The sequence below is a fragment of the Liolophura sinensis genome, chromosome 1 (assembly GCF_032854445.1).
Source record: "Liolophura sinensis isolate JHLJ2023 chromosome 1, CUHK_Ljap_v2, whole genome shotgun sequence".
NCBI classification, from domain to species: domain Eukaryota; kingdom Metazoa; phylum Mollusca; class Polyplacophora; order Chitonida; family Chitonidae; genus Liolophura; species Liolophura sinensis.
Genome location: NC_088295.1, coordinates 41,081,145 through 41,097,221, shown reverse-complemented (window position 1 = coordinate 41,097,221; position 16,077 = coordinate 41,081,145). Strand labels below are relative to the sequence as shown.

Here is a 16,077-nt window from a genome sequence, read left to right as displayed (position 1 = left end):
AACGTTGCAAGATAACAATTCAAAGTTTTTTTCCATATAAAATGCCTGAGATGTTACACTGTTAGTTTCTCAATTACATAACTTCAATAAAGAAGTTATTTTGTTGATTTTTGTTTAAAGTAAAAAGTTCAGGATAATTATTTAATTTCAGCCAGTTTGAGAGATGAAGGAAACGGGCCTAACACAGTCAGCAAATTAGGAAGACCGCAATCCCATAAGTAAAATGGACATGGTACTCAAAAATAGTGAGAAAATTAGGTCTTCAACATAAATTGTTAATGTAAACCTATTAAACTCACAACGCTACATCACCACATTGATGACTTCCTATAAAAAAAAATTTTTTATATGTAATTTTCTGAAGGTAGGACTACATAATGTTAACCAACGGTTGACATCTTGGACAGCCCACAGCTGACTTACCATCTCTGACATGTTGTTGTGAGGTAAACCTGACTCCCCGTGAGCTGATGTACTCCTCGTGGGCGGAGTCAGAGTGGTCTGCAGCCGAGTGGACTGACTCTGAGTCGTCCCCGATCTCTGACGGACAGCTCACCTGGTCAGCCTCCAGGTTCAGCTCAGTCTCACTAGAACTTTTCTGAAAGCAGAAATGACATACTATGCCTTGCACATAAAAGTACACAGAAGAAATCATCACACATGTTGACCTATGTTTTTTTTTCTCTCTGATACCTGAATAATGAGTAAACATGAGCTACAATAAGGAACTGAGCACATCCTAGAGCTATTACTGGCTGGTAAAATGAGAATAGTAGCTGTCATCCATGAACTGGCACATGTTGCAATGCACCTATACAGGTAATGGGGCTTTCTACACTTTTTGAAACACCTGTATGATGGGTTATTCTCAGGAGCCTGCTGATCGCAGCAAGGCGAGTGCTGGCAGAAGTGCCGGGGTCTGGGTCCGCAGGCCTCTGCCACCATTTTACCCAAATGCTCTAAAATACATTCTTTGCCATTTTAAGCTGTTTGCTGTTGCAATTCACCAATAATCTATCACTGTCATTGTACAGTGAATTTGTTACATTCTAGGCAATAAGTAACACTGGAAACCAGGGAACCATTATTGTTACGTAGTTTGTACATCCGATAATGGTTCAGTCAGCATGCACAGAAAACATGGTCTTTGGGAAAAGGGGTAAGTAAACAACACTTGACTTTACACCCTACTTCACTTTATTCCGTTTATGACTCACAGGATTCATAGAAACTCAATCCTGAAGCAACTTTTGAGCATAACTTCAGAAAATTCAATTCAGGCCTAACTGTTTAAGTTTCTTTTAAAAGCACCTGGCAAACTAATTTGGCGTGAAGTTCGCTTCATACTGTAAATGCTTACAACAACAAGGGAAGTCGAAGCAAAGCGTGGCCAGTATGTATTGTTTTCCCAGATTGGTGCGTCAACCCTTGTGTAGCCACTCAGTGCAAACATTATATTATTGTACAGTCTGGTAATGTGGATGACAGAAGGGAGCTGCAATCTGTGTAAACACACACACATAGGTCTAGTGGGTATTACTTCTGGAATTCCAACTAATTAAGACCAGCATTTGTCATATTATGAGTTGTCAATAAAGATAAGGATAACAGATTGCTTGTAGGTATACTATTAGATCGGTTGAAACATTGCCCAATTCACCCAATGTTACGACCAAAAACAAGCATACAAAACAGCCAGCCGCCAACTTTTGTGGAGTTTCTGAAAAACTGCAGTGCCTTTGCAAGGGTTTATCTTTTTGCTGTGCACAAACTTGAAGTCATCACACTGTTATTAAGTGGAGCCAGTGACTTTATTTAATACTTCATAAAACTACTTAACATATTTCTATAAAAAGTTACCTTTAAATTATCATCTGTTTCTGGAATCTCCAGGACAACATGCCCTCCAGGGTCTGGAGATGGTGGCTGTCCTCCAGTTGTCTCCCTTGTCACGCTCTCCCTTGCAGACTGACTAATATTCTGATCATCTGGGGCTTCCTCTCTTACTTCCCCATCTCCTGCTGTATCGTTTTCTAATTTTCCTTCCTCTGCTTTATTCTCAGCTTCTTCTTTCTCAGAACGCTCCTAGAATCACACCAAAGTCTTTGGGTTTAAAGCAACTGATTGGACATTTCATAAATGACATAGCAAGCTAATGAATATACAATATAAGGGATGAATGGATTGAAAAAAACAATATCAGTCAACTTTAATTATTGTGGTGTAAAATATTTTGATGCAAGACATATCTGAGGATTCAGCTAACTAGTAAAACTCTAAGGAGCATAGTATTGTGCCGAATTAAACAGTCTAGGATCTTAGAATAGTACCGTAGTTTCTTTCAAGATCAGGAACATAAAGCATTTGTGACAATAGCATAAAAAAAATATATAAAATACATAAAATATGTTAACATACTGAAAAAAGTAGAGGTATGATTGTACCTGGAATGACTTGGTGATATCAATGACAGAATGACCAGGGGCCACTGGGGTAGTTGCTATAGTAATATCTGCCATGTAGGGATCATCAGAGGTAGTTGGCGTTTCTGGTTGGTTGCTTGATTGACTGGGGTCAGAGGGCAAAGGTTGGGGTTCTTCAGGGGTAGGGGGCACATGCTGGCTACGTTTTGGCTTTGGCTTAGGGGACCTCTTCTTTTTGGAGACTCTGGATGGGTCAACACCTCCTGCTCTCATCTTCAGCTGGAGATAAATAGAAAAAGAGAGAAAAGTACATCCAGTTTACAATAATCTATTCTCTTTCAACAATTATTCCAAATCCTAGATCACTACATGTACATAATATTTCAGTGATTATTGTTTTTATGCCATGGGTAAGAAATATGCAATTTATAACTGACATAAACTTTCCCTGAGAAGAGTCCCAAGCCATCTTCTGATTTGTTCTATTACTGATTTGTCACATATCCTGAACCCTCGAAAACTGAAATTTACCCAGACACGTGGACGTTTTGGCACAGGAGGGAATTTTGTTATCAGGTATCTGGATCAGATACTTGAACAATACATCTGAGTCTTCAAAATATCAGGAATTATGTTTTCAAATTTCATCCTTAAAAGTTATACCTTAGTGGTAAAATTTGCTGAAGATTTTTGTTTAAAAACCATTAACACTTCGGCGGCATCAAACAAGTATGATGTTACTTTGCTTGGCATGGAACAAAAAAAAAGACGTTCAACATTCTTTCCTTACTTTGTGAAGTAAAATTCGGCAGATAGCGATGGTTGTCTAGCATATAGGCTACTGTGTTGCAGCACATAAATTCCACATATCAGGAGTTAAGAAAACGTTGCTAACTTAGTTCATAGTATAAGAAAACACTTGTATTTAAAATACTTAATTAAATGGACTCAGTTGAGACCTGTAATTGTGCATGCCACATGTAGACCTACTTGTAACTTAATTGAGGAAATGTGGCACTATTTATTAATAATAATTTATTTTGAAATTGATTTCCTTACCTTTTTCATATTCGCTGTCCATTTTGGATCCTCTTTAAATTGTGGCAGACGAGAGAAGAGCAGTTGTACCATATCCATTAGTGTATGTTCTGCTGACTTCCTCAACAACTCTGTAACAGAAAATGTTATTTTTAATTACAAAACAAAACCAGGGGGCCTCCGTGGCTCAGTTGGTTAGAGCGCTAGCGCAGCGTAATGACCCAGGAGCCTCTTACCAACGCTGACTTCGTTGTGAGTTCATGCTGACTTTCTCTCCGGCAGTATGTGGGAAGGTCTGCCAGCAACCTGTGGATGGTTGTGGGTTTCCCCCGGGCTGCGCCCGGTTTCCTCTCACCATAATGCTGGCCGCCATCCAATAAGTGAAATATTCTTGAGTCCGGCATAAACCAATCAAATAAATTAATAAATAAATAAAAAAAAAAATATTCCAAAGCAAACTCCAGGGTATTCTATGGTTAGCAATTATATGAGCATTTTCAAAATAAATGTGGAAAAAAATATGCAAGCTAAAAGAAGACATGCATGTAATTCACAGATAAAATTCAGCACTTAAAAACTTCAGCAATTAAAAAATTTAGCAGTTCAAATTAACAAATTTGTTGCAAGTGTACAAAGTGTGAAAAATGTTTATGGCACTTGACACACCAAGAGTTTTAAAATCCTTTTTTCCCAAAAGTGAGACTAGAGGATGTATATTTTACAAACTTACCACTAAGTCTTGTCTCGAAACAGATTCTGAAGCAAGACTGCATGATTTCACAGACGGACTCATTGGTTAACTGAGCTCCAGCTGGTGTCAACAGCAAAGTCCTCAACACCTATAACACAAAAATCTCTCCTATTTAATTTATCCACTCAATAATAAAACAATTTAATTTATCATAATACTGTGACTAATAAACAAATAACCAATACAAATACAAGAAGCTGTGACTGACTAATTGATATACTGAGTTTACCAATTTAAAAAAAACTCAAGACAAAAAAATTAGTGATTGTATTTCAGCAAACTGTGACGAGTCATAGCTCACGTGTAATATCTTCATAAGGACAACCTCGTCAGAGCTGGGGTCTGTGCCCACAAACCTGGCATGGGTCACCGCATCAGCAACATTCTCTATAGCGGCTGCCGTACTCTCACTGCCAGGACCTGAGGGATAACGAAAGGTAAGGCTTATTGACTTTAAAATACTATATTTTACCTTTATATCAATCCATAATTGTCCAAAGATAAAATGGTGTAGTGCTGTTTTTGTATTTGTAGAATGCAAAATCATTTTCATTTATTCTATTTAAGGTTATTTGTAAAAAACATTTCCATTTCTTTGTTTTTTACAGTCACATTATATCTAAATAAAAAACAATAACTGCTGACTATCTACTATGTCAAAACTAATATACTGACTTCTTTACTGCATCCTGCTACAAGCCAGCATTGACTGGATATCCTTATGAACTTCTAATGTAGACAAAACAAAACAATAGATCTTCCTTTCTAAAATGCACAAAAGATTCTACGAGATACTAGCTTAGTTACACAAATACATGATACACATGTGTTAATCACATCTGTAGCCTTCCGTGTTGTATAAATGATGCACATAACTGGCATTCAGCATTACTTGAGATTTAAAATAACATTCATTAAAAACAATAATGTACAAACAGATTCTCACAAATTAATAAATCATACAGAATTATCATGAATACACATGAATATTAACACAGACCTAACACAAACCTAACCACCTTGGCCACGGGGGCCTCTAAGTTACATGTAAATAGAAAAATACTTACAGACTAAGCCATAAGAAAGGAATTTATTCACAGATGTGAGAGCAAGCCCTGTGATTGGTCCAGTGGTATCTTCTGAACGAATCACCTCCAGGAATGGGCTGAGAAAGGCATTAGGTTCCAGGTCATCCAAGTCTGAAGAAAAATAAGTGGAAAAATTTGTTCAATTAGCCACAAGGAAAACTACATGTACCATCTCCACAGGAATATCTGGTACCTGACTTCACAATACAGAGGCTACAGAGCTTAGATCGAAACTAATGCTCCAGCTTCCACTGGCATGACTGTAAATGTAAGTCAGAAGGTTTGTTCAGTGCCTGCTGGATGTCACATAAAGGAAAGGCCATTATCAAATGCTTTGAGTATGGAAAAAAAGATCAAAAACCACAAAGCCCAAAATATGGTAGTAAAGCATATATAGTGTGACCTGAGAAAACAAAGCTTCACTATAACCTAGCTATTCACTATAACCTAGCTTTGTGAAAAACAGTCGGATGTTATACATTAGATGGCAGAATATCATCTACAGACCAAACATATTCACAACATTATATAATCTGCTCAAATTCAGTACTACATTACCAATAATACGCATCAGACCTGATATATTGTTTAGAACATCTTTAAGCTGGGAGAAACTGGACAACAGAGGATCTTGATCATCATCCTAGAAAAAAATAACAGAAACTCAAGTCAAGTCAGAACTTCAAGTTATTGTATTTAACCTAAAGCTCAGTACTTAAAACTGTACTTTCACAACCACACAAAGGAATTGAAATGATATTTTTGATACCAACACCGAAGTTTTCGTGATTAATCAAACTTCTCAAAAAAACTTACATAGTCATAAAAGATGGACGAATCCCTCAGAATCAATCAAAATGTGTCACATGAAAAAGTTTAATCTTCAATGAAGCCATACAGTATATGGTGAAATTGAAAGTATATCCAATTTGACAAAAGGATGTACCGTAGCTAGATGTACAGATTTTAACCAAACACAACACAGATTATAGAATTAGCTTAGTTTTACTTACAACAGCAAAAAATCAGAAAAATTATAAGCCTACCAACAATGTCCATAAATGACTATATATAAAGAACTAATAAGACAGCATTTGTACATGGTATCCCAAATGAAAGTAGCTAGGTATTAAAATGGTGATTCTGTTTCTCTATTAAGATTTTCAGCAAAAAAAAACATAACATTTGAACAAACCTGATGACTATGAGTGGACCACCGTGATGTTCTTCGCATGGCAGTCACCACCAGGTTTATCTCCCCCTGGATGATGTATATGCCGGTCTTTGGTGACCCCATTATGACCTGTGTCACAGTGTTGAAACCTTCAACATTTACAAAATGCCTTAATAAAAATTCAACCCACAGAAAAAAAGTCCAACTGAATTGAACATGACAAGTTCTCTCATAAAAGAAAATCAAACACAAAGCCACGGCGACTTCAAATCAGCAAGTTGGGGGCCTTCATGGACAAGGTAGTAAGTGACTCAGGAGTCTCTCTCACCAATGTGGTCGCTGTGAGCTCAAGCCCAGCTCATGCCGGATTCCTCAGGGGTCGTAGATGGAAGGACTGCCAGTAACCTGCAGATGGTCGTGGGTTCCCACAGGGCTGTGCCCAGTTTGCTCCCATTATAATGCTGGCCGCCAATGCATATGTGAAACAGTCTTGAGTGTGGCATAAAACAACAATCAAATTAAAAAATTAATCAAACAAGCAACTTGACTGGATAACTTCTAGTGGTGCTCTAAGAAAACTTATCAGACAGTTTATCTAAAGAGAGTCATGCTTTTCATATGAGTTTAATAATACTAGTGATAATTCTGTTTCTCTTAGGTATGTATTGTACATAGCTAACCTCAGATCAGCAGATCAGCAAATAGAGTGGAAAGTGTTACAGGATGAGCAGGACGGTTATATCGACTAACATCTCCCTGAATGCGCGCGACAAACTAAACAAAACCCTAAACGGCCCTTTGAAGCTGGAACAGAGCTGATACTCTTCAGTTGGGTATGAGGCATTTTTGTTTGTATTTCTTATTGTCACGTTGTTTAACACCGATGGTATGGGAGAGCTCCTATGTTTTGTGACGTCACTCTGACAGCTATAACATGGCAAAATGGAGACACCAAAAGAGTGGCTAGGTACTGACTATTGTTTGCTATTTATTTCGTTGATAAGCAGTGTAGAATTTTTTAAATATTCTTTGAACATTTCTGGAGAACTACTTTATTAATCTATAGTTTTAGTGGCCAACTTTATGTTCCCTATAACAAGTTACTGACAAACCTTCCCACAAGTGACCCACAGATATGCACACCTTGTCATATGAAGACAAAAGTTCTTCAATGACGATAGACAAGCATTTGGCCTGCATTACATGTAACTGTACATGTAGTCCACTTGACCCATGATCATGCAGTGTGCTGGCCACAAATTGACACTCTGGCTGTTCAAGCTAGACAATTATGATACATCTATGAGTGTATTTCCTACATGTATCTCTGCCATGTTAAACCTGGTAATTTTTGGAAGTGATTTACAGAAAATTGTCAGTGCTAAACACTTGCCCTCTGGGCTTGCTAACACCATGTCTGCATGTTTACAACATATAGAAAATTTGTTAAACAATGCATAATCTACAAATTACTTGGCTTTTTTCACTATGCTTGTATTATTTTCCACCAATGGAATTTGTTATAGCCATGGTCCGCAACTGTTACTACTGTCAAATTTATGTGAGAACGAACGGATGAATTGCTGTATAAATCAGTTTCACCAAAAGGAGAGGACAACTTCTTTGGAGTCAGACTACTCGTGTACTCCTATTATGAAATAATCTAGTATTTAAATCAAAATCATTGATATAAATATTTAATAGCCCTGCTTCTTATAATCTGGGTATATTTTAAACATTGAACATGGTACGAGTGCAATAGCGCCCACGTGACATGACATGCACCCAATCCAAAATGACAGATACATGTTCCATATACGCTCCATCTTTTCGTATTTCTCACTGATGAAGATGACAGTCGAGTCATGCAGTTCTATAAGGCTACTTTTCAATCAAATATTCACGCCACCTAGCGTCCAAGAACTACCATCAATGTGGAACACATGCTATGGACACAGAGAAATAATGAAGAAATGTAAATAGCTAACGCATGATACGTACCTGAAGAATCAAAACATTTACTCGATGTAACTGCAAATGTGCTGTTGACGGACTGCGAAAGCTCATCGGGTTCACTGACAACTCAACTTCTCCGCCATACTAAATCATTATTATTTCTGAAAATAACGATCTGACAACCGTTCGATGACGAAGCTTAAAGGGAATGCAAGTAAGTAATATACCCTATCACCGAAAAAGAGCAAAATCTGTTCGATTCCACGTCACTTTTGTGACATTTCTAAATCAACCGGACTGGAAAGGAAATCCACAGTGACGTGGAGGCGCATGTCTGAAAATGACGTAGAGAAATTTCCCCCAGGGGAGGTAACTCTCAACCAACTGATCATCACTACGTCTGCATGTCACGCGATCATTCTCTTTAAGAAATCAAATCCTTTCGATTTCGTAAGGCTGAGAAAACGAAAGTATATTATTTTAATGAGTTTGTATGTCACAAAATACGCGCAAAATAAAAATCAAATAAGAAAAAGAAACGCTATCACAATTGAAGGCCTATAAAAAGGAAGGGTGTATAAAAATTGTTATGTTATGCTACCAGGGGCCAGTTTTATGAAGCTTATTTCGTGTTAAGTTGCCTTTTAATAGCTAAATGCACTTTATATCTTTACAACATACGTTGCCATGCTAGTTAAGGGTTTACTTAGCAAGATGAGCTTCCTGCAACCGATCTCAGGCCTATATACATTATACACTTAAACTCATATACCAATAGGCCTACATTTTGACTTTAAGTTTCATAAATTTTATACATGGATGCATTCATAGGCATCTTAATTTGAGTACATAGCCCTTGAACTTAAAGCCCTAGGACAAGACTACTATAATGTAGATTAGGCCTCTCATGTAGTAATACTGTAGGCCTTATATAGGCCTACCCAGTAGGCCTAAAATTTCAAAAATAGGCTGCTTCATTTTGCTTTAGACCTACTTACCGGTATAATTGTTTAATTATACTTTATAAACTGTGTTGTTTTTGTTAAATAATATAACTTTAAAACGGTGAAATATATTTATTCATTTTGTGCGGCATGCCATTAATACCACAAACAGTCGCCACTGATGTAGGCCCCTATTTTGAATTCACCAAAAATTGCCCAGATGACTCTTAGCCATGCTACTACGCCTTCAGTTAAAAGATAAACGAAAAACGTTCAGAAGGGTCATTACCGTTATAAGATTTCCGAAATCACGTGGGATATATATGACAATTAGATGCCCGAAAAATTTCAAGGATCACGAGGATCAGTTAATTTTAGACGTCTTTGTGGTCATTATAAAGGTATATGTGAAAATAAACAGAGAGAAATCAACAAAAGGACAAAAATTATGGAAAAAAAAACAGAAAAAAAAACACAAAACAAGACAAAAAAAGGCAGTAAAGCTCCCGCATTGCCCTCATTTTAATTGTATGCATGAATTACAAACACTGAAAAGAAAATAACCTGTTAAAAAAATGTACCCGTTTCCTAAGCTTACTCGATCCTGTATTAGTATATATACCATATCATCTACGATGACCTGTACATATTATTGGAATGGTACGTACGTGGGAAGGTCTGTCGGCAACTTGTCGTGGTTCCTCCACCTGGCTGTGCCTGGTTTCAGCGCTCCACTATATGTTGACCGCCGTCGTGTAGGTGAAATATTATTGAGTATACTGGGTATATAACACTGATCCAGTCAATAAATAAATAGTCGGAATCTGATTGCCGCATGTTTTGATTGGCGACTTCGTATAATATGATATTATTAAATTCAAGAAAAATGAAGGCAGAGCCTACGTCTGTTGTGTCAGTGGTGACAGTTAAAAAAGTTAAAAGTTAAAACTGGCAAGAGAACTGGAGGCGTTCGAAAGTGCCTTCATCTGGTTCTATAAAACTATTTATCACAATGGGTCCTGTTTGAGTTCCCCAATTTGGCGTAGTCAAAGCTGAACAAGATTGGATCCAGTGCTAATCTCACTATTGACGAGCTTTAAATTCGTTTGTTACATCCTATTGTAACGTCCCTTTGTGAGGCTTAAAAACAATCCTTCCGGGCAGATTGCTCAGAGCCATTATTATTGATTGGCCAAAACGAAGTGACGTAAACAATGAGATGACGTGCTCTGTTGACAAGGTGATGTTGACACAGTGAAGACAACTTTAGTTCGCTGAGAAGAAGAGTATCACGAATGGAAACGTCATTGGTATGACAACATGGGATGTGTGAGTTCTAAACGAAGTAGACGGAGGGTTGCACCAGTCGTCGAAGAAACCAGATCGGCTGATGGTCCTGAAGTAACATTAGTTGAAAGTATTTACTTGCCCCTTTCCCTGCAGCCAGCTCTCGAGGAACCCCGTAAGAGGGAGACAGAACAAGAGCTGATGAAACAACTGAAAGAAGATGGACTGCTAAAATCCGAGACACTGAAAGAAAAGGACAATGGTAGTGTGTCTTTTTACGTATCTCTAGATGGCAATCCCTATCCTTCTGGGAAACCCAGGCTCCTTGAGCCTATTGAGTTGAAGCAGGAGAGAGAGAAAATCAAGACTGATTTGGACAACCGAATGGCAAGAGCTGCCAGACTGAGAAGGCAAAGGTTGAGGAAGGTGAAAGGGAAGGCTCGCATTGCTTCGGCCAGGCAGAGGCAAGCCGTGGTTAACAGGGAGAAGGCTGATGAAGAGCACAGACGTGTCCATCGGCAGAGGCTTGAGGAGAAGATGGACAGGGCCGCCAGGAACCGGAAATCGGTCCGTCAGAGAGGAGGTGGAGTGTGAGGAAGGAGACTGGTGGCGAAAGAGTTGAGTGGTCCGGGGAGAGAATATCCACTTATGGTGTGTAGATTGGGACACGCTGATCAGTTTGATCTGAGGGTGGTATACAGGGTGTGTTAAGGTTGGACGATCATGACGCGTGATATTGGACGTTGAAGAGTCAGTACATTTCGGGTCAGGAAATGACGCGATAAAGGGAATATATTCCCTCATGCTCATATCTGTACTTGTATTTCATGTATCTCACATACTGTTTTGTATTTCATGCTATACGTATAGAGGATGAATGTTATAAAATGGAATAAATATATGTCGATACAAAATTATTCTGCAATTTGTTCCTGTCTCAATGGAGCCTTTAGTCGTAGGCCAGTATACTGGTATGGGTGTGCGTATGCACATGGTTATTTATTTATTCAACTGCGAAAGTGCCTTATAGATCGTCCCACGTTCGACCGAAGAGGAGCTAACAGCGATCACATTGGTGGGGAGGATTTATTTTTTTATTTTAACTTTGCATTTTTTTTACTTCTTATCACTGAAACCGAAGTTTTATTTTACGCCATGCTCAAGAACTGTCCATGTATAAGATGACGGCCAGCTGTATGGATGGATGAAACGGGAATGCCCGGGATAAACCACAGATTTCTTGCTAATTTCTGACGAACTTTCCAACGTGCACGTGACGTGCAAACTTAAATTTCACGTCATATACTGGTGGCGGACAAGTGGTTCTCAACGACCGTATATTTTATATATATTTTGTTAGAAATTTTAACTGCAAAGGAAATGTATATGCATGGATTTATCACCCCCAGCTATAGATGTCGTTCTGAAATATCGCTTTGCAATGTAGACCTGTACAAAATAAGGCCAACAAGATTTAGCCTTACACAGAAATGCCTGCGACAGATTAAAGAAATAATTATGGTACAGAAGACCAGTTAAATCGATTTATCTCTCTCAGTCTATCTCAGTGCAATTCAATAATCCTACCGTAATCTATACAGGACCGCCGATCTGCTCTTCCGTGATTAATATACAATTTTCCCGCAGACCAGTCTTGTAATTTCCATTTTAGTGCTAACCTGGGTATCTAATGATCTTCATTGTTAGGTACGTATAATGAGTTTGGTGAGGACAGCCTGAGACTAGTTAAGAAATACTCTGTAAAAGCTGATCCTCGGAACGTCAGTAATAAATATACTAGTCTTTTCTACTTCTATTTTACTCATCCCATCGTTTCTTATGGCACGGTCTGCAATGGGGAGAGCCTCAATTTAAAGGGGACATAATGCCCTAGATGCTAAATGCGCCATTTACAAGAAAACTGTCTGTTCCGTGAACTTAAACAACATGTTTACTGGTATTAATTGGTACGACGGCATGGTCGATATCTGACAATGACTTTGCCAAGCCTTTCATATGGTTTACCTTTGTTGCAGACATTTATGTCAGCTAACTTAACTTTTGGCTTAATTCTTTTAACAGCAACATGCTTACGATAAAATTCGAATGGCGAATCCCTATTGTGTCTCCTAATCTTTGCTCACTGGACACCGTTTTCCTGTATAGGGCTTTCCTCAGATCTGCCCCTATGTGCAATCATATGTTTACATGCAGTATAGCGTGTCCAATCTTAAAATCAATGTGGCACATTGGAAATCAATACAGACCTAAGCAGTGTAGTCCACTGTTAATTCATTCCTGTGTCTTTGGTGACGTTTTAACATATTATTCATTCATTCTAAGAGAACTATTGTCAAGCCAGCTTGGAAAAGAGTGGCCAAGCTGGAAAATCGTACCCATCACCTTTGGGCGGAACTACCAGGACGAAGATAACATATCATGCTCAGATTTATGTTTATGAAAACCCCTTGGTACTGGCACTGATGGTACTGCTGTTAATTTTAAAGGAGGCGATGGTCAAGCCAGCGGTACCCGTCACCTATGAGTGCAATTACCAGGACAAAGGTAACATACATACATCATGTATGCAGGACCATGGCTGTCACACACTCAATAAATCATTCAATCTCATCAATTAGTGTGTCGTATTGCAGTTATCCCTATTAAAATATTGTACCACAAGCTAGAAGCATACACATTCTCACGTACATGTGAAGGCCTGTCACCAACCTTTCCCGGGCTCTGCCCCGTTTCCTTCCACTATAATGCTGGCCGCCCTCGTATAAGTGAAATATTCTTGAGTACGGAGTAAAACGCCGATGAAATAAATAAATAAATAAATATACACCTTCACTGGTCTCCTTTCGTTTTTTCTCTCTCTCGAATTTAAGGACATTTATTAGTTATTTAGGTGTTTTTTGTGTTTTACGCCATATTCCCCTTGTTTGACTACGGCTAAGGTTTATAAGTGACAAAAACTTAGAAGGAAAATCCCAACAAGATATATGACAAGCTGCAGCCGAAACAACAACCTCTAGATTCGAACCAGTGATCTCATTGATTCTCTTCATAAATGTACCTTTAGGACACAGGCCTCGGGCAAGGCTTTTGTGGATACGACTCCCATCGCTTATGGGACCTTGGTGACAATCAGCGGACGACGACGATTGTCTGGCTGTGAAGATCTATTTTCAGCACGCGTTTATCAGTAACATGCCAAATCTCGGTGGTTTTCGCCAGGAACTCTTGTTTCCTCTATCCATGAAACTGACGGCCTTCGTATAAGTGGAGAGCTCGGCATGGTGATATAGGCAACAAACAAATAAGTGAAGAGACACTTTTAGTTTGAAGTTACGAGATGAAACTTCAAAAGTAGAATTAGTTTACCTATTTTAGTATGAAGTTTCATGTTACAAGTTCAACATCTAACTTGTAATAAAATAAATATAACTTTTAAGTGACTGTTACGTTCTGTTGTAACGTACTCTTGTCACGTTTATTTTGACATAGATACGATATGACAAAATTGATGACGAACATGATTGGTCCAAACGAAGTGACGTAAACAATGAGATGACGTGCTCTGTTGACAAGGTGATGTTGACACAGTGAAGACAACTTTAGTTCGCTGAGAAGAAGAGTATCACGAATGGAAACGTCAATGGTATGACAACATGGGATGTGTGAGTTCTAAACGAAGTAGACGGAGGGTTGCACCAGTCGTCGAAGAAACCAGATCGGCTGATGGTCCTGAAGTAACATTAGTTGAAAGCATTTACTTGCCCCTTTCCCTGCAGCCAGCTCTCGAGGAACCCCGTAAGAGGGAGACAGAACAAGAGCTGATGAAACAACTGAAAGAAGATGGACTGCTAAAATCCGAGACACTGAAAGAAAAGGACAATGGTAGTGTGTCTTTTTACGTATCTCTAGATGGCAATCCCTATCCTTCTGGGAAACCCAGGCTCCTTGAGCCTATTGAGTTGAAGCAGGAGAGAGAGAAAATCAAGACTGATTTGGACAACCGAATGGCAAGAGCTGCCAGACTGAGAAGGCAAAGGTTGAGGAAGGTGAAAGGGAAGGCTCGCATTGCTTCGGCCAGGCAGAGGCAAGCCGTGGTTAACAGGGAGAAGGCTGATGAAGAGCACAGACGTGTCCATCGGCAGAGGCTTGAGGAGAAGATGGACAGGGCCGCCAGGAACCGGGAGTCGGTCCGTCAGGCGGGAGCAAAGTAGGAAGTTGCAGGACGGAGAGAGGAGGTGGAGTGTGAGGAATGAGGGACGGCATGAGATGATAGTATGGTTTTGGGGAGGATATGGGCAAGTGTGGTGAGGTGAGAGGATATAGACTGGCGTGGCATAGTACTGCTTTAAGTACGGAATCGACAGTCGCGCTCACACGATCGAGTCGTCCAAAAAATGCAGATATTTAAAAAGCAGAAAGACGTAGTTATCCCTTGAAGTCGATTGGTATTGAATTCTGTGATGTCTATAACATAATTTTGTGCAATGTTATACCCTTTCGAAGTGTTTCACATCAGAAAGATGACCCGTACAACCCTGGCAAACAACGCTGGATCAAGTCAGGTGAAATGCCCATGACGACACCTTGGGGCTCTTCTACACGAAGGCTACACGAATACAGACACTGAATACAAAACGTTATCGTTTGACAACGGGAGCCTAGAGATGTAGGATATTCAGGGGTTAATGAGAACCGGTCACTGAGTAGGTTCACTGGATCAAGATGATGAAGAGATCACTGTCTTGAGGCCACAACTATGTTCTCACTAATTGTATTAATTGGAATAAACATAAATGTGCATATTATCTTGAAATCTTTTCTTATCTTCATAGTGTCATGATATTTGTCTAACCATGAACACCCGCTAATATGAGCGTGCATATGTAAGACCAGGCTTATGTATAGTCTAGGGTAAAGTTGGTCTAAATACCAGAAAAAGCTCACTGGTTTCATTTTTGTTAAATTATTCTGTCATTCACGAAAGCCGAATTTTTCACTCATATGATGCTTGTCATATTTATGGGCGGAAATAAATCAGATGATTATATATACGTTTACTGATGTACACGATAAATCAGATAGGAAGCTTGATAAGTACTTGCTATCTTACGGTCGCCTGTGCGGATATAATATAGTTGTTCTTCCTTCAACATTGCTTCTTACTATATATTTCAAACGCTGATGACGACTCTCATAAATAATCATAGAAGGTTTTATCTGACGATATTACACCAAGGCTAAGCACCACGGCAGCATTACATTCGACCGATTGAGCTGAAGTGTACAAACAGTTCTGTCGTCCAAAACCTATCCAGGAAATCGGCCTTGAACTTTTGATACTGCGTGAGATAAACAGTCCGCTTATCAGTAAATATAGGGCATCCTTAGACCATAT

At 39.0% G+C, this 16,077-nt stretch overlaps 1 protein-coding gene across 1 annotated transcript in view; it reads right to left on the bottom strand.

Annotated features, from left to right (window-relative positions):
* The window catches only part of LOC135461727 (Golgi-specific brefeldin A-resistance guanine nucleotide exchange factor 1-like), a 35,316-nt gene extending 26,606 nt beyond the window's left edge, over nucleotides 1-8,710 (bottom strand). Inside the window, 10 exon segments of the mRNA XM_064738930.1 lie at nucleotides 424-598; nucleotides 1,861-2,085; nucleotides 2,445-2,702; nucleotides 3,483-3,592; nucleotides 4,192-4,300; nucleotides 4,514-4,632; nucleotides 5,280-5,411; nucleotides 5,877-5,943; nucleotides 6,496-6,623; nucleotides 8,476-8,710. Coding sequence (XP_064595000.1) covers nucleotides 424-598; nucleotides 1,861-2,085; nucleotides 2,445-2,702; nucleotides 3,483-3,592; nucleotides 4,192-4,300; nucleotides 4,514-4,632; nucleotides 5,280-5,411; nucleotides 5,877-5,943; nucleotides 6,496-6,597 — 1,297 coding nt within the window. The 5' untranslated portion in view covers nucleotides 6,598-6,623; nucleotides 8,476-8,710.
* Between the last annotated feature and the right edge of the window lie 7,367 nt (nucleotides 8,711-16,077).